Source organism: Balaenoptera musculus, chromosome 4, assembly GCF_009873245.2.
Source record: "Balaenoptera musculus isolate JJ_BM4_2016_0621 chromosome 4, mBalMus1.pri.v3, whole genome shotgun sequence".
In the NCBI taxonomy this organism is placed as follows: Eukaryota; Metazoa; Chordata; class Mammalia; order Artiodactyla; family Balaenopteridae; genus Balaenoptera; species Balaenoptera musculus.
Genome location: NC_045788.1, coordinates 104,367,633 through 104,391,365, shown reverse-complemented (window position 1 = coordinate 104,391,365; position 23,733 = coordinate 104,367,633). Strand labels below are relative to the sequence as shown.

The following is a 23,733-nucleotide window of genomic DNA, read 5'->3' as shown; positions in this document are numbered from 1 at the left end:
GTTATTTATGTACATGCACTAATACTATAATACATTATAAAACATAAAAATCTATAGTAAAATATTTTAACAGTATAAGACTTTAATGACATCAGTATGACTGAATGTGCTTTATTTTTGAAAAATTTTTAACAGTTCATATAGTACTTCAAAGTCTGATTTTTTAAGTTCAGTTTGATTTGATACTTGGTTTTAATAGTTGTCATAGGTGAAAAAGATACCTTTGGTAGATCCAAATGGAAAAATTTTTTTTCTAAATGTTGATACTCAGTTTTAAATGCCTTCCACCAAATTTATAATTTTTTTAATAAAACATTTGCAATTTTGCAACTTTTTGCAAATTTGCAATTTTTTGTTGCAATTTGACTACTAAATTTCTATTGTTTCTGAAATCAATCATTTTCTTGAATAGCAGCCATTTTTTAAACAAAATAACTCATTAAAATGCTCCAAATGAAGGATTTTTTTTTTAGAATTTTATTTATTTTTTTATACAGCAGGTTCTTATTGAAGGATTGTCTTAAACAGAAAATTCTAGTTTAAGTTTTTTAATGGCATAGATACAAGCATTATAGGTGATATCGATTTTGGGCAATAACAATCATGTCATGATGTAAATACGTCCAAGCATCCATTTTAAATGATTTTCTCCTTAAGAACTTTCTTTTACAAAGCAGTAACTTTTTCACTGTATACTATTCCCTTTATATGAGCAAACTCAGAATGTTTATGTTTTCAAAAACATCAGGTAAATACTTCTTAGGAACTTATCACAGAAATGAACAGCAGATTTGTGAGAATTGTCTTTTTGTAAAAGAAAACTGCATAACATCTTTGAATTTTATCACTTTTAAAGTGCTTTGCCATAAGATAACCGATGAAAATATAATAATAAAAGATATGATCATTCTCATTTCAAAGTACTGTAAAGATTTTACTGTATTTTAAGGCTTTGTTTTTATAAATTAACCACATTGAATACCTTTTGTATTTTTGCTTTGATTTGCTGCAGTAGCTTGCTTATGAATGAATTTGACATGTGGTATTTTATACTTTTCTTCTGGAATCTGCATTTCATTCAAAATAAGACAGATATTTCATAGTGCTTCTACTTACACAGATTTCTGTAAATTCCTATTCTGATTTAAAAAGTTATTTATTGCGAATACGTCTTCTCTGATATACCTTTCCTTTTCTGACTGTTTGAAGAAGCTTTTAACTACGTGGGAAGTAAGATGGCAACACTTAATTAGTAATGCAAGGCCTTCCTCCTATATTATGAGTACCAGAAGAGTGGAGTGGTACAGATTTTCAGTACTGCAGGAGAAAGTATTATGGATTGAGGTGGCTAGTGAAGGCTTCTCTGTGGAAAAATAGTTAAAAAAGGATTTAGATAGGTTTACCAAAAGTTGTAGGAGAAAGAGAATGATACGAGAAAAGGCATAGGCAAGAAAGGACAAGATAAGTTTGGGAGACATGGAAGAGACCAGGCTGGAGAAAAGGAGTCATGATGTGCAATAATAGGTGAGTGAGTAGGTAGGTAAATCCAGAGGTCCTTAAATATGAAGTCGGGGCATTAAGAACTTTTATCCTATGATAAGCGAAAGGGTTCAGCTCAAGTTTGTGTAATGGCCAGAACACTGACCTGCAGCTTCACAGACATGTTGTGGTGGCTAACTCTAAAGTGGCAGCAGGTGCGGGGAAGAAACATCTTCTGGAACTAAACGGATTCTGAAAGAAGAGTGAGGGAGTTACGTTTTCTCTCTGCCTTTGGCAAAGACACAGGATTGAATGTAAGTTTCTGAGGAAATTATATTTAGCACAGTGCAGTGGGTAAATAAAGGATGAGGTTAATATACAGGTCCAAATTTAATTAAGTAAACATTCTAAAACAACACAATATGAATATACTCTAGAAAAGATAAGTTGTTAATTCTATAGTGATTTAAGTGTTTCCTTTTTCACTTGGGAGGCTTTTAAATTGAATATCATCCAAAAAAGCCACCATACTATTTAAGGAAAAATAAGCCAGAAGATACTTAGAAACTTTTCTTTCATCCTGTGTCTTTTTAAATAGACCAAAGTGAAATCTTTCTTTCATCTCTATTTCCTATCCAGAGTTATTTCCCCATAGAAATGGTCTCCAAAATATGGTGTACTTGACTCAAGGAGTGCATGCACACAAAAACCAAAACTTTCATTTATAATTTTTATATTAGAAAAATGAATTTAAGCTAATTTACTACTCTTTAATAGAAGGATTGGTAGGAGTACAGATATATAATTTACAGTGTAAACATTTATGAAAGTGCACTCCAAATGTAGGAGGGATTGGGTTTGCCAAAAAGTTCATTCAGTTTTTTCTGTAAGATGGCTCTAGTAACTAGTAGTGCTTAGTTGTCTTTAACTTCATTTGAAACAATTTTGTTAGATTTTATTGTGACAGTTGTCATATCATCGTGTGTTAAAAAAAAAAAAAACATTAAAATTGGTGAATTTCTGTATAGCCATTTTAATATTGAAGATGGAAGAAAAAAGCAACATTTTTGGCATATTATGCTTTATTATTTCAAGAAAGGTAAAAATGCAACTGAAACGCGAAAAAAATTTTGTGCAGTATATGGAGAAGGTGCTGTGACTGATCAAATGTGTCAAAAGTGGTTTGTGAAGTTTTGTGCTGGCAATTTCTCACTGGATGATGCTCCACGGTCGGGTAGGCCAGTTGAAGTTGATAGCGATCAAATCGAGACATTAATTGAGAACAATCAACGTTATACCACGCAGGAGATAGCCGACATATTCAAGATATCCAAATCAAGTGTTGAAGATCATTTGCACCAGCTTGGTTATGTTCATTGCTTTGATGTTTGGGTTCCACATAAGTTAAGCAAAAAAACCTTCTTGACTATTTCAACATGCGATTCTCTACTTAAACGTAATGAAAACGTTCTGTTTTTAAAACAAATTGTGACGGGTGATGAAAAGTGGATACTATACAATAATGTGGAATGGAAGCGATTGTGGGGCAAGTGAAATGAACCAGCACCAACCAAACCAAAGGCCGGTCTTCATCCAAAGAAGGTGACGTTGTGTATATGGTGGGATTGGAAGGGAGTCCTCTATTATGAGCTCCTTCTGGAAAACCAAACGATTAATTCCAACAAGTACTGCTACCAGTTAGACCAACTGAAAGCAGCACTCGACCAAAAGCATCCAGAAAGTCAACAGAAACACATAATCTTCCATCAGGTTAATGCAAGACTGCATGTTTCTTTGATGACCAGGCAAAAACTGTTACAGTGGCTGGGAAGTTCTGATTCATCCGCCATATTCACCAGGCATTGCACCTTCGGATTTCCATTTATTTCAGTGTTTACAAAATTCTCTTAATGGAAGAAATTTCAATTCCCTGGAAGACTATAAAAGGCACCTGGAACAGTTCTTTGCTCAAAAAGATAAAAAGTTTTGGCAAGATGGAATTATGAAGTTGTCTGGAAAATGGCAGAAGGTAGTGGAACAAAATGGTAAATAAAGTTCTTAGTGAAAATGAAAAATTTGTCTTATTTTTACTTTAAAACCGAAGGAACTTTTTGGCCAACCCAATACAATCAAAAAGTATGCCAGAGTTGACTGTGGGGTAGGGATTGTTAAATATACAGATTATCAGGGTTTTCTCCTAGAAACCTTGATTCAGTAGGTTTGAATCGAGGTCTGGGAATCATTTTTTAACAAGACCTCCAAGTGTTTCTTATTTTCAGCCAAGTTTAAGAAATTAGCAATAGACCTATTTCACCATATCTTGACTTTAGGCCCAAGTCCAGTTCTAGGTCCCACAGCACTAATGGCTGTATGATGGGTGCCTCACCTATCCTAACACAGCTAGAAAGAAAGATTGTCCAAGAGCTCAGCAGCAGAGCTAAAGCCTAATCAGTGATTCATGGGCTGGCATCCAGCTCACCTTATTTCTTGTGCTTTGACTGGACCAAAAGCCAGCTTACAGTAGTTTAATTTGTATGGGCAGCAATATGTATGTCTAGAGTAATTTAGGAGTTTGTTTACCTTGAGGTTTGAAATCGATGATTGTTTTTAACCATGAAGTCATTGCCACAGATCATTACTATATTCCATGTGTTAAAAAATCATGGCTGATCAATAACTTTATACCATATTTTTATGAGTGCTGTAATATGCTGACACATGGAAATGTAGAAATTAATTTTATGATAAGGCAGTTGGGTGTCCTAAAATAAAATATTTATTCAGAATCTTAAAAAATAGAAAAAAAATAGCTAACATTTATTAAGTACTTATTCATTGTCCTAAGCACTTTTCAATACTGTGTATTATTTAATCCTTACAACAATCCTATGAAATAGGTGTTTTTAGTATCCGTTTTGTAGAGGAGTTAACTGAAGGAGCAGAGAGGTTAAGTAACTTGCCCATTTGGTTATAGGGTTTTTGTTTGCTTGCTTGCTCATTTTAATTTGGGAATTCCCTAAGTAACTTTTAGAAGATACTTACTTTCATGTTTTGACTTAATGATCCTTTGGCTTCTTTGAATGATTCTTCATCTTGAAACTTGATTTCTTCTACTGCCTTGTTCTCTTATAAAACAAAATCTCTTTCATGTATTTTAACAATGAATGAAAAGTGGCATATAGATATCACTTTGGAACGTTGAAACGATGAAAGAGCATGACAATTTAATAAAAGCAAAGTGTTCACTGCCACTTTGAATATGTAGCCTAATGATTCATCTGATAAATAAAATTTGTAAATATATATGGTTTTATCCTGAAGCTTCGCTTTATAACTGTTACTAAGTTTTTTATGTCTGAGGGATTTTTTAGCACAGAAAGAAATTCTGACAGTCGCTTGTATTTTAATTGATGTGCAGTTTATTCCAGTTTTTAGCATTGCCAATTTCAATATCTAGTTTTTTCTTAAGGCCTTAAGCTCAATTTATGCATTAAAAAAATAAATCTATCCATACCTTCACTAGGCCTTCAGTTAATCTTTTTAAATTATCAAATTAAATTCCATGAAACATTTTAAAAAACACCTAACAAAGTATATAATGAATCAAAGCATCATAATCAAATGATTAAATCTTGTAAATCTAAGTCTAATAAATTTATAAATTCAGTAAACCAAGTTCTCCTAAATATTAAACATTGTTTACAAACTTGTTACATATTTCATATTTTAATCACAAGTCTAAGATAACAGATTCTCTAAAAACATTTCAAATATCTTTTTTAAAAAATCCCCCAAAATGCATAGACAAATTATCAGTTAATGCCCAACTTATCAATAGTATCTTTATCTTAAACCTAATGCAAAGTCTTCATATTATAGCCTGGATTCATTCCTTCAGCCTGTCATTTCTCATCCCAAGACTATAAATCTACTTACACAACAAAGTGGAATAGAATTTCCATCTTCCAGCCTTCTGCTACACCTAAGATTCTACATTTGGGATCAGGGACAGAGACCTGTACCTACCTGCCAACCAGAATCTGCATTGGACAGGGACCTCTCTATTACCTTCTTATTGTTAGGCCTGCCATTGTTAACAGAAACTTTATGAACCCTTACATAAATGAACGTACACATTTTACATTTTTGCAACCTGGTTCTTTTCCTAGGAATGATGCATCCTGTAAGTTTTTCCATTAGGTTTTTGCAGCCTGGTTCTTTTCCTAGAAATGATGCATCCCATATGTTTTTCCCTTAGGTTACACTTCATCCCTGTTATAATGGGATTTTCTAAGTCCAATTATGTACAAACTGTGTAACCTTTGGCATTAAAGCCTATTTGTGTACTAATGGGGTTTTGACACCCTAATTAGGTTACTAAAGCAACCCTTTCTCTTCTGTAGTTTAACAGCTGCCTCACTGACCATCAGTCATTTTATTGACAATGATGATCAAGTTTAGTTTTTAACCCCTTTAAATTCACAAAGCCAAAATGATTTTTCTCTCCTAGGAATGCCAGAATCACCTCCGCAGATATGGAAATGTGAATCTGGAACTGGTGACTCGAATCATTAGAGATGGTGGCCCATGGGAAGATCCAGTGTTGCAAGCTGTTCTAAAAGCCCAGCCAGCATCTCAGGAGATAGGTACTTCAGGAGACTCAAACTCTAAACCAACATTTGTGAGAAGCAAATACAATTTCATTTTCTAACTAGAGCAGTAATAGTGATTTTTCTTTATTTTATAATACTGAATAAGAGTAATGTATTTTCACATGAAGTGTGTTTAATTTGTTATATTAACCCAGCCCAAGAGTGATTTGACATAAGATTAGGTACAATTATTTCTAGTAATTTCCTATTAAAATGGGAATTAAGAGTATTAACATATTTAGTATCCCCATGCTTTTTACAGAGTTTGTTTTCACTTCAGTTATGTTTTTTAAAATCTATTTAAGTAGGAACACCCTTTAAAACAAAAACAAAAAAAAAACACCCTGCTTAAGCACATGGAATCTCCCTTATACAGGAAACTCTGTGAAGGATGGAACTCCTTCAGCTTTTGTTTTGATATACACTACCATATATCCTACACCTAGCCAGTGCTCAATATAAATATTTGTTTACTGAATGAATGACCACATGATGAATGCATAAGTGAATGAATGACTAATTAAATGAGTAAGTAAATTTCGATTCCAGATACTCTAGAGCAGTATTTCCCAAACTTCATTCATTAATAGAAGTTAAGTTTTGTCTCATCCCCTTACCACCTGCATACCTTTTGGACATCACTTCCTCTCCAACCTATATACACAGTGGTTCCTGTGAGCCAAAATCTGCTTTTGAAGGCAGGAAGCTCTGTCAACTATTTCTAGTTAATTCTTTTTTAAAAAAACATTTGCCATATTATTCCTGAGCCCCAGAACATTTGGGTCACCAAAACCCAGAATGTAAGCTCAGCAGTAGTGAATAAGCACAAAAGTGTGGACACAGTTGAGAGCATGGAGAGAGCCTATGGAGTGCAATTATAACATGGCCAAAGGGAAAGACAAGACCTGCCAGCTGGAACCATTCAGATATTGGTCTGGTGAGAAGACATTTCACACCACCAATTGCCTGAGCAGGTTAGGATCTTTCCATTTGTCCCAGGTAAAGGAGTGGGGTGGGTTGTGAGTAGAACTGAATGGAGAACGGGCTATGATTCTAGGGCTTAAGAGCAAGCTGACCCCAGATACAAGTGTAGAGGACTAGAAGAGATGTTAGAGAAGATGAAAAAAGAGATAAGACCAGGAGAAGCAGTGGTGGAATGAGATGGGAGGTAGGACAAGACTAGAAGGAAAGAGCTAAGGTATATGTGACAGTGGTGTGGTATAAATATAAAGGATACAAAGGAGACTAGCACTTGATGTGAGGGTCTTGGAAAGGAATAAAAACAAAAGAAAAAACTGAAGAGGGAGGCAGTAGTTAGATCAGAGGAGGAAGAGTCAGCTCATTGAGGAAAAGTATGAACCATCAAATATAGGGAAGGCAAGGGTGACAGCCTTGAAGGAATCTCTGAGGAAACTGGAGAATGTGGCCAGAGGGGACAGGAGCTAGGCAAAGACAGAATCATAGGGAATGAGAACAGGGGAGCAGAGTTTGGGGTTTTAGGGTAGCTTTTCGGCTCCTTTCAGTAGGAGCTAGAACAAACCTGTTGCTTGTTGGTGTGAGGGCTGATGGCCTCAATATATACAGTTTATAATATGTATATAGTCCTTTCATACTTACACTAGCATACCTCACTTAGGGAAAAGCTGTCTAGAACCTCATTAATGTAGATGACTGTACTCTAGTTGGTACAGGGTACCAGCATATCAGGGTAAAGATCAGTCTGAAGTTTATCTTTGCATCAACTATACAAAATCAGTGTCTGCTTATCTTATAGTATAAACAGAATTGCAAGGCAAATGTTGAAGCCCAAATAAAACATTATTCATAGGCATTTCAGAAGCTACTGATTAAACATATGTAACTAATTAAAGGATTTTTGGATTTGAAATCATGAAATATGGGTTCCAGTTCCTGCTCTGCCACTTATTTAATTAATACTTTGTCCTTGGGCAAGTCATTTGACCTCTCTGAGACTCAGTTTTGTGATCTGTAAAACAAGTATTAATATTATACCTGTCATGAGGTTGTTGTTAGGTCTAAATGAACTTATACAGATAAAGGTTTTTATATATTTTAAAATTGTGTAAAAGCGAGTATTAATTAGTAATTATCCTTAGTGACACATGGGCATACATTAATAAGCAGTCCTGTTTGGCACTACTTGTAACTTAATTTTTTTGTTAGAAAGTAATAAAATATATTTCTTTTATGATTGAACTTTTTCATTAATTCAGATTACATTTCTCTATAATTAATCTGAATTAATATGGTTTAATGACAAATTACAATTTAGCCTTTTAATCTTATAGGAATGAAAATATTGGTCAGTAAGAAGATAAAGTATGTAATCTTAGACTAGAAAGAAATTCCAGATCCCATGTCATTTGAAACATATTTTAACGTTAGTGAACACAAAAAAAGAATATTTCATGGTTTTTTTTGTTTTTTAAATTTTGCTTACTTTTTAGACTGAGAAAGAATCAGCAAATATTTCTTGGGCACAGTTTTGGTGTCTCTTACTTCCATTTTTCCAATCATTTAACTGAACATTCTTTTCACAAATAAACTCCTAATAAGAAAAATACTATTTAATTAAATAGTTGATTTAATTATATACCACATGTTAGCGCTAAGGTGTCAAAGAACGAAGTTTGAGACAGTCTTTTCATGAGAGTAATAAGAGTCTGTTTTCTTTTTAATATAGTGAACAAATATTTAAGTTCTGAAAATCCACTATTCTTTGAACTACGTGCCAGATACCTAATTGCTTGTGAACGCATACCTGAAGCAATGGCTCTTATTAAATGTTGTATAAATCACCCAGAAATCAGTAAAGACTTGTACTTCCATCAAGCACTCTTCACATGTCTGTTTATGTCACCTGTAGAAGATCACCTATTCCGGGAGGTATTGTTTGAGATTATGTTTGCCTATTACCATTTTAACCTTACCAAAAAAAAAGTAGCCCATTCTTGTTAAATTCCTTTTACAGTAATATCAAAGGTTTTAAGATTACATTATCTAGATGTTCCCTTTGGCACCATTCTTTAAGCTCATATTGAATTAGAGTCTGATATTAACAAATGATGAAATTAAAATTTTTGTTGATAGGCATTATTCATGTTGAGTGAGCTTCTGGTGTGACAGAGGTTAAATAAAAACTGAGAAGCATTATGATTTTGCATTTTAAATAAACTCCTAAGAAATTAAATGCATATGTTTGTTATTTTGGTTTTTTTTAAGATGAAAGAACCTTTTTCTAATATGGACCCTACATACCTACAAGCTGTGGACATTGAGATTAAAAGTAGTCATTGTAAACTATAGGTTCTATATAGTGAAACTATGAAAACATGAAAATATCTCTGTACAATTCATCATTGTCTTTGTAGAAGAAAACTAGAAATCTAATTTCTTCTGACTACTTAATTTAAACATTTATTACACCTATCTTTCTAGATATTTTTAATGATACAAACTGGTTTTTCTTTTCGTCTTATAGCATTTACTGAAAACTGATTGTAAGAGTGGAATTGATATCATCTGTAACACTGAAAAAGAAGGCAAGACTATGTTAGCCTTGCAACTCTGTGAATCCTTTCTTATTCCACAGCTCCAGAATGGGGATATGTACTGTATCTGGTAAGTGTTCCTAATATAGAAATTGAAATGGTGAGATGGGGTACAGAAGGAGAATTGGTTAGCAGAATTTGTACTTTATGTTTTTTTTAAGTTACGTGAAAATGTTAAGCCACTTTTCCCCCCACATTTATTGTGCAAAAAATGATAGGTTGTAAGACCTATTGTAAGGATTAAAAAAGAAAATGATCATGTACCAGTAATCGATAGCGTTGATATTTAAGGAATGTGTTACAATAAAATAGTTATGTTTTAAATTAAATTTAGAGTGTTATTTTTAAATTTTTTTAAGAGTTCATTTTTCAGAGCAGTTTTAAGTTTTACAAAAAAATAGGGAGGTACAGGCATTCCCTATATATTCCCTGCCCCCACAAAGGCATTTCCTCCCCCATTATCAAGATCACTCACCAAATGGTACATTTTTTACTAAGAATGAACCTACATTGACACATCTTAATTACCCAGAGTCCACAGTTTACCTTTAGGGTTCACTCTTGGTGTTAATTTTCTATGGGTTTGGGCAAATATATAATGACATATATCCATCACTATAATATCATACAGAGTATGACCTAAAAATCCTCTGTGCTCTGCCTATTCATCTCTCCCTCCCACCCCTGCCCCCACCTCTGGAAACAACTGATTTTTTTTTTTTTTTTTTTTTTTTTTTTTTACTATCTCCATAGTTCTGCCTTTTCCAAAATATCATATAGTTGGAATCATACAGTATGTAGCCTTTTCAGATTGGCCTTTTTCACTTAGTAATATGCATTTAAGGTTCCTCTGCGTCTTTTCATAGCTTGATAGCTCATTTCTTTTTAGTGCTGAATAATATTCCATTGCCTGGATGTACCACAGTTTATTTATCCATCATCTACTAAAGGACATCTTGGTTGCCTCCAAGATTTGGCAGTTATGAATAAAGCTGCTATAAACATCTGTGTGCAGGTTTATGTGTGGACATAAATTTTCACCTCCTTTGGGTAAATACCAAGGAGCATGATTGCTGGAACGTATGGTAAGAGTATGTTTAGTTTTGTAAGAAACTGCCAAACTGTCTTCCAGAGTGGCTGTACCATTTTTCATTTCCACCAGCAGTGTTTGAGATTTCCTGTTGCTCCACATCCTCACCAGCATTTGTTATTCGTGTCCCAGATTTTGGCCATTCTAATAGGTGTGTAGTGGTATCTCGTTGTTTTAATTTGCATTTCCCTGATGACATATGATGTGGAGCATCTTTTCATATGCTTATTTGCTATCTGTATATCTTCTTTGGTGAGGTGTCTGTTAAGGTCTTTGGCCCATTTTTTAATTGGGTTGTTTGTTTTCTTATTGTTGAGTTTTAAGAGTTCTTTGTATATTATGGATAACAGTCCTTTTTTGGATGAGTCTTTTACAAATATTTTCTCCCAGTCTGTGGCTTGTCTTTTAATTCTCTTGATATTGTCTTTCACAGAGAAGTTTTCAATCTTAATGAAGTCCAGCTTATCAATTATTTCTTTCATGGATCATGTCTTTGGTGTTATATCTAAAAAGGCATCAACATACGCAAGGTCATCTAGGTATTCTCCTATGTTATCTTCTAGGAGTTTTGTAGTTCTGTGTTTTCTGTTTAGACCATGATCCATTTTTAGTTAATTTTTGTGAAGGGTGTAAGGTCTGTGTCTAGACTCTTTTTTTTTAATGTGGATGTCTAGTTGTTCTAGCACCATTTCTTGAAAAGACTATCTTTTGCTCCATTGTATTGCCTTTGCTCCTTTGTCAAAGAACAGTTGACTATATTTATGTGGGTCTATTTCTAGCTCTCTGTTCTCTTCCATTGATCTATATGTCTCTTCTTTCACCAGTACAACTCTGTCTTCATTATGTTAGTTTATATTAAGTCCTGAAGTCGGGTAGTATCATTCCTCCAAATTTGTTCTTCTTCAGTATTGTATTAGCTATTCTGGGTCTTTTGTCTCTCCACATGAACAGTTTGTCCATATCCATAAAATAACCTGCTGGGATTTAGATTGGGATTGAATCTGTAGATTAAGTTGAGAAAAACTAATAACTTGACAATATTGAGCCCTCCTGTCCATGAACATGGAATATATCTCCATTTATTTAGTCCTTTGATTTCATTCATCAGAGTTTTGTAGTTTTCCTCATGTAGATCTTATACATATTTTGCTAGATTTTTTCCTCATGTAGATCTTATACATATTTTGCTAGACTTATACCTAAGTAACTCATTTTGGGGACACTAATATAAATGGTATTATGTGACTATTAGTTTTTCTAAGCATTTTTAAAACCACTTAAAAATTATTAGCAGAAAAAAAAATTATTAGCAGAATATTATGAAGCATCAAATTTATCTAGCAATCATGTAATTTATAATGTGGTTTGAGAGTATTTTTAGTACCAACCCTTAAGTGCTATTAGATGAAATCATGAATAATAATTAGAAAATATTCTAGTAACTTCTGCCTCCCCTACCCCAGTACACACGCACACACACACAAAAGAAAAAAAACCCTACCACTTTGACATGTCATTAATTCTTAAGAGAAAACTAGGTTTCATGTGCCTAACATCATAATATGAAATGATATGGGCTATAAACATTTTTTAATAAATGCTTTCAAATTTTAAGTTCTTAGATACTTAAAACAATAGCTTGAAGGGGGTTTAAAGATAAATGTATTTAATATATTATAGATTTTATAGATTAAAATCTTCAGATTCAGAGATAGAGTCAAATAGCTAATTAATAGAACTGGGTCTAGAAACTAGTGGACTTATCTTCTATGGGACTGTACTCTTAGAATATACAAATTTTTATTCAGAAGTTTACCATGTAAATTGAAATTACAAATAGAGGAGAGGATCAGGAGACGATGGTAAGACATACACTTCTAAATAGTTTCAAAGTATTATCATTTCTTGATATGTGGTTATTTTGAAACAGGATATAGTCATTACTATTATAGTATTTCTTTTCCTATGGTGATAGGAATGTTCTCTACCCTTGGCTATATTAAACTATTTAAACAGAATATCCATTGTTTTCATTTTAACACACTCATAAATAAACTGGAATCAAGTATAAACAAACCAAAAAGGACCAGGAAAACATTTTATTTTCTTCTTCTCTTGGCTAACCAATTTCTACTCTTTAGGGAAGAACTTTAAAAATAGAACAGTGCCTATCTTTCCTGCTCCTGGCCACAGTCACCTTCTAAGAATAGAAGCTGGGTGTGTGACTCCCAGCTGCCTAACTGAAAAGGAATCTTTAGCCTGCTTCTTTGTCCTTCCTTCTGAGTAGGCTGAGTTCTGATCGCCTGCCCTCTTATTTCTTCTACCTCCCTCCTTTATATTTCTGAGTGCTGGGGTCCGAAAAAGTTGATTTTCACTGTAACTTCAAGAGCCGGATTCTCTCCCGCTTATAAGGTCCGTGTTGTCTGTCTCATCTTGCTCTTCCGCTCACTCTGCATCTCCCCTCTCTGAGGACAACACCTGATCACAGTCCAGCTTTGCTCTGTCTCAAGCCAATGAAGCCAGCTGCTAATCCAGTTCTCTCACCATCGATAGTAATAAGAATATTATAATAATAGCAGCTGCTTATATTTGCTGAGTGCTTCCATTAGTCTCTGCTTTATATATGCATTATCTCATTTACTCCAGCAATCTTATGGGGTAGATAATATTATGCCCAAACCATTCAACTAGTAAATAATGATTCAAACCCAGGCAGCCTCTGCTATTAAACATTACTTACTATAAAATGGGTATAGTATGAAAAAAAACCTGTGTGGTAAGGGTGGCTATAGACCTTGTTATAGTCTCTCTGCAACTAGATAACTTGGTGGTTATATTAGCAGTTAGCTACCTGGGAAATGTGTTTGTACACCAAATCAGTGCTATGTTGTTTCTTTTTTAAGGACCCTTTTTTGGAAAGGAAAACATAAGCTTCATTAAACTTTCCCTTTGGTCTTCACAAAGAAGACTATCTGAGCAATTTATTAAACATCAGTATATACCAGACATTTCACCTTAGGTGTTTTCACTTATTTCTCTTAATTCTTTTTATGTATAAGAAAACTGTGGATAAAAGAGATAAAAGCCACACAGCTAGTAACAAAATGGAGTTGGAATTTATACTAGTCAGTTTCCAAGTGATAACATCCTATGTCTAACTAGTTCAGGGAAAAGGTAGTATTTATTGAATGTATACTGGGGTATGACATGAGCCACAGAAAGGGCAGGGTTATAGGTGGTCCTCAAAGATAATTGCTAACAGGGACGTTGAGATTGCTGGGGGTTTTTAAAAGTATCTCTGTTCTGCCATTTGGCTTCAGTCTTTCCTGTTGCAGACCAGAAGAATGCCAACAGTCCCCAGGCTTCATAGTTTAGAGTTGAGAACATTCCAGGGATTCTGACCAACTTAATTGGGGTCAGTTTCCCATCCCTGAATTAATATTTTAAGGAGAGTGAGGAGGGTCACTTAGGAGGCATGGCTACTGAGGTTCCAACCCTGCGTATTTGGGCTGTTCTTAGAAAATGGTGGTTCACTGTGAACTGGGGAGTACCATCTCAGTTGGTATGTAATGCCCTATTGAAATGTAGGTCTCTTATTCCCAATCTCCTGTTCTTTTTCACTACCTCCACTATATAATGTGTCATTGAGAAGATTTACAATGTATTAATAGTTGGGGAAACAGGACTTATAAACAAGGAAGTATATGAAAGGCATTAAATCAATAAGAGAGAGAAGATCTGTTCTGAAGTAGTTATCACTTTAGTTTGGGGTATTCATGAAAGTTTTCATGAAGAAGAGGCACTTGATATGGACTCTGAAAGATAAGCTTATCTTAGAAATAAATATTTTCCAAGTAGAGCAATCAGCACAACAGAAAATGAGAATAAATGAAGCACATTAACTGACACTGAGGAAACCAACCTAGAATAATGCCCAGGATTCAAATCCTGATCCTTCTGACACCAAAACCCATGTTTCTGTTGCTTTTAACACCACAAGGCATATTGAACAAGTACTAAATGAAATAATCTGGGAGGCTGGAAGCAGATCAGTTTAGCAACCCCTATAGAAGTACATATGGAAAATTAAAGGGCCTAACGTGGTAGCATTGAGAAAGAATGATATAACTGTGGGCAAAAATATAATAAAAATATAAAGACTATGAAAAACAAGCAGGTTAGAACCAGACAGGTTAGAGGAATGTTTAGTGTCATTGATCTAGGAAAAGATAATCAATTTTGCAGGAATTTGATTTGTTCTAAACGGATTAAAGTGATAGAAACCAATCTCAGTTGAAATATCCAGTTATGGAAACTGGGAAAGAAGTCAGAGCTAGAGATTTGGGAACATGATGTGAAACCTGGTGAGCTTTCCAAAGGAATATGTGTGCAAAAAAAAAGTGAGTGGTGGACGGAAACTTAGGAACACCCACACAGCTAGTGTGAAATGGAAGAGGAATTTTGGTTTTACTTTCTGTGTTGCTTGCCATCATTTTTTGTTTTGTGTTGTGTGTTGTCTCTCTAAATAGAGTATGCATACCTTCATGATAGTAGTCAAGCTGTCCTTAGATTTAATAGCTGTATGTGCTGGGTTCAAAGTACATTCTCAGTATATCACTTTTTTTTTTAAACATTTTCATCAATTATTTTAATACGTTTTAGATTATGATGTTTTATGTAACTTTTATAACACTTTTCAAGGAATTCTAATTTGCTAAAATGTGATATCCAAATGTAACAATTATATCTTATGATTTCCTTTGCCTCAAAACCCACTGCTCCTACCTTGTTCATCTAATAACCTTGGCCACATTTTAGAAAAGAATCTACCTGTGAAGTACTTTAAATGGTCCATAGCTTGTCTTTTTAAAATACTACATCTTAATGGAAGAGTAGATGATATAAAACATAAAATTTCAGAATCAGTACTATAATATACTTACACTTTTAATCTGTAGTACTTTTGGTATCTTAATAGATTGAAAAGTATGAACCATTTCTTCTTTGCAGAAATTCTACAACATTGATTTCTAAATTTGCAAGTGGGTATTAATTAAAGGTCAAAGTTAAATTTTTTAAGCAATATCATTAATATTGGTATACTGAGATTAGAATTTGTTTTGATCAAGTACTAGAGATGCCTTAGGTTTGTTGGCATATAATTAGAATGCATTCCATACAGCAAATTGCAATTTCTAATCTCACCTTTTCTCCTAGCTTCTATTAGTCCCAAATAGGTAGCGGAAGTAGCTTGGAAGTTAACTTAATGTCCATTTACACCCACTTTGTATACATCCCAGCCAGGGCACTACAGAATCAGGGAAAGACAGCTAATGTCTGTATTTGAATAAACTGTATTTTTGATATTTCTCTTTTTTTCTCATTTACAGGGAGTTGATTTTCATATGGAGTAAACTTCAGCTAAAGTCTAATCCTTCAAAACAAGTTTTTGTAGATCAATGCTACCAGCTTTTAAGAACAGCAACTAATGTGAGAGTCATATTTCCTTTCATGAAAATCATTAAAGATGAGGTAAATAGTATATATTTATCCCTTCATTTTAAATTAAATTTAAATGACAGTTCACTGAAACCTGAATCTCTTGTGGTAAAATTTATTTGATCATGTAATTGAAGAAAAGGAGGATTTTAAGGCCACATTCTCCATATATTATACCCTCCCCTCCCCACCACCTCAAACTCCCAACATGGTACAAAGAGTATGCATAAATGAAAATAACTGAAAAAAGAGAAAAAAAATTTAGTGTTACATAAAGTTTAGTATGGGAACAACTGCTTCCATATGAAGCTTTTATCTCTTTTCTTAAAATTAAATAAGCCTGGCACTTTTAACATTATTCTAAATCCTGTATGTAGAATCTTAACTAATTTGCAAATGAACTTTGTGTAACTATAGGTAATACCTGTTCACTATCATAGAGAAATACAGTTCATAGTTTTACGTTTGGTGTTTAGGTAAAAATGAATAATGAATTCTGAGACATTTTTGAAACCTAAGGACAAATTTTTAAAGTGTTTACTTAAAATAATAGTAAAAACCCATTACCTGTTTTTAAAAATAGTTCTGAAGCAAGTTTTTCATGGGCCACTGGCAAGTGAGTACAATTCTACATGTGATTCTTACATAGACATAAAAGTAGATCCTACAGATCTTTTTACTTTTTCTCCTCAAGTATCAACAGAACTTTGAATACAAAGATAGGAAAGATAAAGCTACCTTACATTTTAGGTAGCTCCATTTAACTGAATCTTTATGTGGGTTACTTTTAAATATATAAGGAGGCATCCATTAAGTAATATATTTTAATTTTTTTACATATTTATGCACTTATTACATTCATTATCACATCACTCATTAGATGTATGACCATGTAGTGATCATATTCCCGTGATAAAAAGCATTATATACGAGGGTTTTGTTTTGTTTTATTTCCTATTTATTTTGCTAACTGCATTAATAGCTTCATTATTAAAGAGTGAAATGTCATTTAAATGCATTGTCAAAGTTAACCTCTCTCCCCACCAAAAAAACAGGGAAAAAAACAAACTATGCTATAGAATACTTCTTAATATTTGAAGTACATCAGAATTACCTGTAAAACTTTTTAAAAAATATTTATCTATCTCTGTTTTTTTAACATATGATTCTCATTTGTACCAAAAATCGAGAGACTTTGTTATAGAAAATTTACAATATAGGTGAAGTTCAGCCAGTTATCATAGAGCTTTCTCGTTTTCACATGTGTGGTCAACCTAAGAATACATGATAAGAGGAAAAATTCAAAGATGAAATAAATATTTAAAATGTGCTTAATTTCTTACACACTCTATTAAAAACATTTTTATCTGATGGAATAGATCATTCCCATGCCTCAGTGCTAAGAGGCACAGGCAATGCTGTGTGAGTTCAGAAGGAGACATTGCAGATAGCATATCTGAAAAGCCTTCACAGAGGAAGATGCTTTCAGCTGGGTTTTAAATGATAGAGAAGGATTATACTAATATTTGTAGAGGATTTTGTAGTTTACAGAGCCCCTTCTCCTCATTCTATTATTTGGTTCTCACAACTGTCCAGTGGCATTAATAGGGTGGCACAGAAACGGGGACGTGTGTGGATGACGAAACTAATCGAAGAGTTTAGTTTCTGTGGGGTTGGGGGTGGGGTTGCTATAGACCCTAAAGGGACTGAATGCTACTCTAAAAACTGAAATGTCAGTCCATAAATATCCTGGAATTGTTAAAGGCTTTCAGGTAAGAAAGTAGCCTGTTCCCTTTTGTGATGATCCTGAAATTTTTAAACCTCAGCAACTGTGAGTACATTATAATTTCATGAGGAAAGAGAGGATGTAGATAGAACATTGGACAAAGAGAATGAATTGTTTTGAAGCAGTGGATTTGGATTTGCTATATCTGGAAAATTTAGGTAGGTTTTATAACTGACAATTATAGAAATGAGAAATTTGAATTCAGAAAAGGATTCCAAGCTGGAAATGGTGGATTTATAGGAGGAGACTAAATCAGTGGAATATATCTGATCTCATTCATTCTGCAAACATTTATTCAAAGGTCATTGTATGCCAACTCCTATGTTAACCTCAGAAGGCTACAAAAAATGAGATACTGTCCCTGTGATTTAGGAATTCCAAGTCAAGAAGTAGGGGCATAGACAATTATAAAACAATATTACATGCTTTTTAGAAATAAGTATAAATTATTTTCACTGGAAAGAATAGCGAATGTTTTTAACTCTACCCCAGGGCAGGGGCCAGAATGAATCAGAAAAACTTTCAAGGCAGAACTGATTCTCAAAGAATGAATAGGAGATGGGTAGGAATTTACCAGCGAGGTTAAGTGATATGCAGAGTTAAGGTCTGCTTGTGGAACTGTAAGTAAGGGTTGCATAGCACGTAAGGAACTAAGAGGACATGAGGCTGGCAAGGTAGTGTTCCTCCCTGTCATCTGTAATATACCATATGCAGGCAGTATGATACACAGACACAACTGTTAAAGACATATTATTATTTTATCTCTTTCTATTCAAACAAGCATTTAGATCATTCTAGAGGCATTATTTATAACTTGAATTAAGGTGGATAGACAACAAATTCCCAACTAAAAGCTGATGCCGTTATCTTTGAGTCATCAGTAAAAGTTTCAAAGCTTGAATACTTTTCAGATAACTTCCAGTAGGTTCATTATTCTGATACCTTATTAGATTTGGAAAGTTTGTAATTGCCTTCTTCATGTGGATTATACTTCTCCCCTTATTTGGATAAATCATGTCACTTAATAAGTACAATAAGTAATATTATTTAGTGCAGCTTTGTGAAAGAGTTTCCATAAGCAGTTCTTTTTTTTTTACTTTGGTATTTTTTTAACATCAAAAATTGATAACTATGTTTTTAAATACATATAATTTAACCCTTCTGCCACAGAACGTAAGATTGGTACCTTAAAACAGGGGCCTAGATATGTAAGAAACTTGAATCACCATAAGTTCATGAAGCATTTTATATTTTAAGAACCATAAGGTTATGAAGCATTTTGTATTATGGTCAGTAGGGCTTGTCAGACTTGAAAACTAAATAAATTGGAAGCTAAAACACTATCTTTTCCAGGTTATTCTCAAGTTAAAAAAGATTTATTTGTATATTAAAAAGTAGTTAAACATGGCTACCCATTGAAGAAAATTGCACATTTAGAATACTGTGTTTATTTAGCTTTCATTTCAGAGTTGTAGTGGGTTGGCCAGAAAGTTTGTTCGAGTTTTTCCGTAAGATGTTACGGAACTTTTTGGCCAACCCAATATTTTAAAAAGATAAACTAGTAAGTGTTAATAATTTTTTTTTAAAAAGTAGCAGTAATATTTTTCTTTTTACAGGTTGAAGAAGAAGGCTTACAAATTTGTGTTGAAATATGTGGTTGTGCTCTACAGCTAGACCTTCATGATGATCCCAAAACTAAATGTCTAATTTATAAAACAATTGCACATTTTTTGCCAAATGATTTGGAGATTCTCAGGATTTGTGCACTCTCAATATTTTTTCTTGAGCGCTCCTTGGAAGCTTATCATACTGTTGAAGAGCTCTACAAACGTCCAGATGAAGAATATAATGAAGGCACAAGTAGTGTTCAAAATCGTGTTCGTTTTGAATTACTTCCAATTTTGAAAAAGGGATTGTTTTTTGATCCTGAATTCTGGAACTTCATAATGATTAAGAAAAACTGTGTAGCATTACTGAGTGATAAATCAGCAGTTAGATTTCTAAATGAAAGTACACTGGAAAATTCTACAGGTAATGTAAAAAAGGCAGTGGAACAGCAAGGTTTAGATGAAGGACTTGACTCTCTTACAGATCAGAGCACTGGAGAGCTTGATCCTGATGATATATCTGGAGTGCAACCAAAAGGTCATATTAATGCAAAGAAAAACCTCACAGCTCTTAATGCTTCCAAAGTAGATCACAATGTCCCAAGGCATCGGTGTATGTTATGTAACAAGGAATTTCTAGGTGGTCACATTGTGAGGCATGCCCAGGCTCATCAGAAAAAGGGCAGTTTTTCATGTGTGATATGTGGTAGAAAATTTAGAAACAGAGGACTTATGCAGAAGCATTTAAAGAATCATGTTAAGAAAATACAGAGACAGCAACTTGCTGCAGCTCAACAGGAGGATCAGGAAAATCCTGCTTTGGAAGAAATAAATTGTTCTGATACTTTCATTTCATTTGAAAATGGGAAGTCTGATAACAAGGATTTGGAAGTAGAGACTATTACCGGTTCCAGTGATGGAAACAAAGATGTCATCCCTTCACATGTGGGTGAATTCATTGAAATTCCCGGAAGTGTATCGGAAGATGTTATTGAAAATATTACTGAAAATGGCAATCCTGATACTTCTTTAAATAATGTCTCAGAGCCATTACCTGTATGTGTGGATGACTATGAGGAGGAAGAAGACGAAGAAGGTGATTATGAAGAAGATGATTACGACCTGAATCAGGAAAGTTCAGTACTTCATAAAATCAATGGAACCGTGTGCCATCCAAAAGACATATATGCGACAGATCAAGAAGGAAACTTTAAGTGCCCTGCTCTTGGCTGTGTCAGGATATTTAAAAGAATTGGATTTCTAAATAAGCATGCAAGGACTGTACATCCAACTGATTTAAATGTGCGGCAAACAGTAATGAAGTGGAGCAAAGGAAAATGCAAATTTTGTCAAAGGCAATTTGAAGATTCTCAACATTTTATAGATCACCTTAATAGACACAGCTATCCAAATGTGTACTTTTGTTTGCATTTTAATTGCAATGAGTCATTTAAGCTGCCAGTCCAACTTGCTCAGCACACAAAAAGTCACAGGATATTTCAAGCTCAGTGTAGTTTTCCAGAATGCCATGAGCTTTTTGAAGATCTTCCTCTGCTATATGAACATGAAGCTCAGCACTATTTAAGTAAAACACCAGAATCATCTGCACAACCAAGTGAAGCAATTCTTTGGGATGTTCTTACAGACTCAAAATCTAATCATCAGGAAAAAGACTCATCTAGTAATGAGAAACAAACTGTTAGTCTACCAGTTTCTACTAGCAAATCAAGGAAAGATCCTACAGAACCAAAGACATGTATAGAAAGTATGGAAAAGAAAACAGACCGTTTAGTTCAGAATGGAAATGAACATTCTGATCACACTGTTTCTGATATAAGCTTGACAGACCAAAAGATGCCTGACATAGAGCCAAATTCTGAAAATAATTGTAGTATTAGTGATTTAGTCAATGGACACAGTGGAATAGAGCAAACACCTTTAGTTTCCTCAGATCCTGCTTTGAAAATTGATACAAATAGAATCAGGACAGAAAACGGTTCCATTTTACCTAGTGTTGTACCACAAGAACACAGTACCCTGCCAGTACCTCAGGCACCTTCCAAACCAAATCAGACGAGTGAACATACTTCATATGGCTTAATTTTAACAAAGCCATATGTCAGACCATTGCCTCCCAGTTACCTTGATGAACGGTACCTTAGTATGCCAAAACGCAGAAAATTTCTGACTGATAGGGTAGATGCCTGTTCTGATCAAGATAACGTTTGTAAAAAATCAGTGAAAAGATTAAGATGTGGCAAATGCCTGACCACCTACTGTAATGCAGAAGCACTTGAGGCTCACCTTGCACAAAAGAAATGTCAGACACTCTTTGGATTTGATTCAGATGATGAAAGTAAGTCTTCTGTCTTCTCAGCAGGTATATCTGTAGAAATAGAAAATGCCATAGATCTTTGTAAGGTTAAAAAAATTAACATTTATATAACACAGGTAATAAAGCACTACCCCATACATTATTTCCTTTAATCCATACAACCACCATGAGATGCTATCACTATTCCTGTTTTATAGATCAAGCAACTGACATTCACAAGTAATTTGCATAGGCATACACCTGTGAACTTGTGGAAGCCAGAACTTGAACACAGTTTTTTTATACTTTTGGATCATACTCTTTAACTGTATCTGAGGCTTTTCTTCATTCCAAGTTTTATGTAATAAGAGATCTAAAAACAAAGTAATTATGATGGAAATGTTTTTCATCTGCATGCCAGAAATGTAAACCAAGTTGAGCCTCTATTACAAAAACAAAAATAAGAAAGAACCAGAAAATAATTGAAAAATAAAACTGAGCAAAAGAAGAGCTTGCCTTTCTACTAATATTAATATTCTTTAAATGAGTAAGGGTATAAATAAACAGGAAATCTAACTTAGAATACTAGATGAACATCTATAAATATGAATTAACAGACGTGTTCTGTTTTACAGGTGCCTGATAAAAATGTTTCAGAACGATCTGTCGATCAAGCAGTAGTGTGCAAAAAGCACTACAAGAAAATGCATCATCAGTTTGCTATTTCCCTGATGGCCTTAATTTTAGAGCGGTCTTGGATTACTAAAGATAAAGACAAAGCACATTTTCTAGAATGAACTCACAGAGGAGATGTGCTGGTTTAGACTCCAAAAGGGTTATTACAAAACTCCCAAAGTACCAGTTATCCAGAAAAACCACATTTTTTTAAGAAGTCGATGATGATTAATAGCAGCATGTTCAGTTTCGCTTATGTGAGAAACATATGCAGGCAACTAGTCAAAAAGAACAACCAGCTATGGCCTTACAGAAAGGGAAAAACCCATTACAAAAAACGGAGAGGGGGGGATGGTTTACAATAAACAACTTAAAAGTATTCCACAAATAGGGTTTGTTTTCTTGTCATGCCTAATCAGATTATGTCCTCCTTTCTGGTCAAACATGCTTTAAGGAACCATTTCTGTTTGGTTTATTATTACTTAGAAACTGATTGATAAGATGAAAGTAAAACGGTTTATCACCATCCTAGCTGTAAAAGATTGTACCTTGTTTCCAGATGATTGATTAGGTCAAAGTTCAATGAATGACATGCCAGCATTTAAAATTAACAAACAAAAGAAGACAAAACAACAGTGCTTTGCTAATAAGCTCTTGACAGAACCTTCCACTTTCCATTTTTATAATACCAATGAGTTATATTTAAAAGGCAGCAGCGTCAATAGAAAACATATTATCAGTAACTCTGGGAAGAGATGGGAGGATCTAAGACCATTAAAGGCTATCTTAGTTGAGAGAAAACACTGAATTGCAAATTCTTCAATGTGAATAATGGTATAAGCACACTGGGATATTTCTGTTTGTATATAGAGTAGTGTTAGGACATTGCTTGATGATTCATAGTAAGGTCCTTTAGACATTAATGTGAGTTATCTAAGTACAGTCCTATAAAAATAACTGACTATAAAAAAAAAATATGCAGCTAAGAATCCGGTCAAGAATTCATTGGTTTTATTCAATTAGAGTTAATTCTAAAATAAGCCATATTACTCATGCTTT

General features: G+C 34.0%; 1 protein-coding gene across 5 annotated transcripts in view; it reads left to right on the top strand.

The window, feature by feature from the left end:
• Positions 1–23,055, top strand: part of ZNF654 (zinc finger protein 654) — a 91,145-nt gene extending 68,090 nt beyond the window's left edge. For 2 of the 5 annotated variants that reach the window (XM_036850325.1, XM_036850328.1), the window contains 4 exons: positions 8,836–9,038; positions 9,634–9,773; positions 16,184–16,325; positions 19,695–22,754. In XM_036850325.1, coding sequence (XP_036706220.1) covers positions 8,836–9,038; positions 9,634–9,773; positions 16,184–16,325; positions 19,695–22,172 — 2,963 coding nt within the window. In that variant the 3' untranslated portion in view covers positions 22,173–22,754. Of the gene's footprint in view, positions 1–5,989; positions 6,126–8,835; positions 9,039–9,633; positions 9,774–16,183; positions 16,326–19,694 lie in introns of all 5 variants that reach the window. The other 3 variants (XM_036850326.1, XM_036850324.1, XM_036850327.1) reach the window with 3 other exon arrangements.
• The last annotated feature ends 678 nt before the right edge of the window (positions 23,056–23,733 follow it).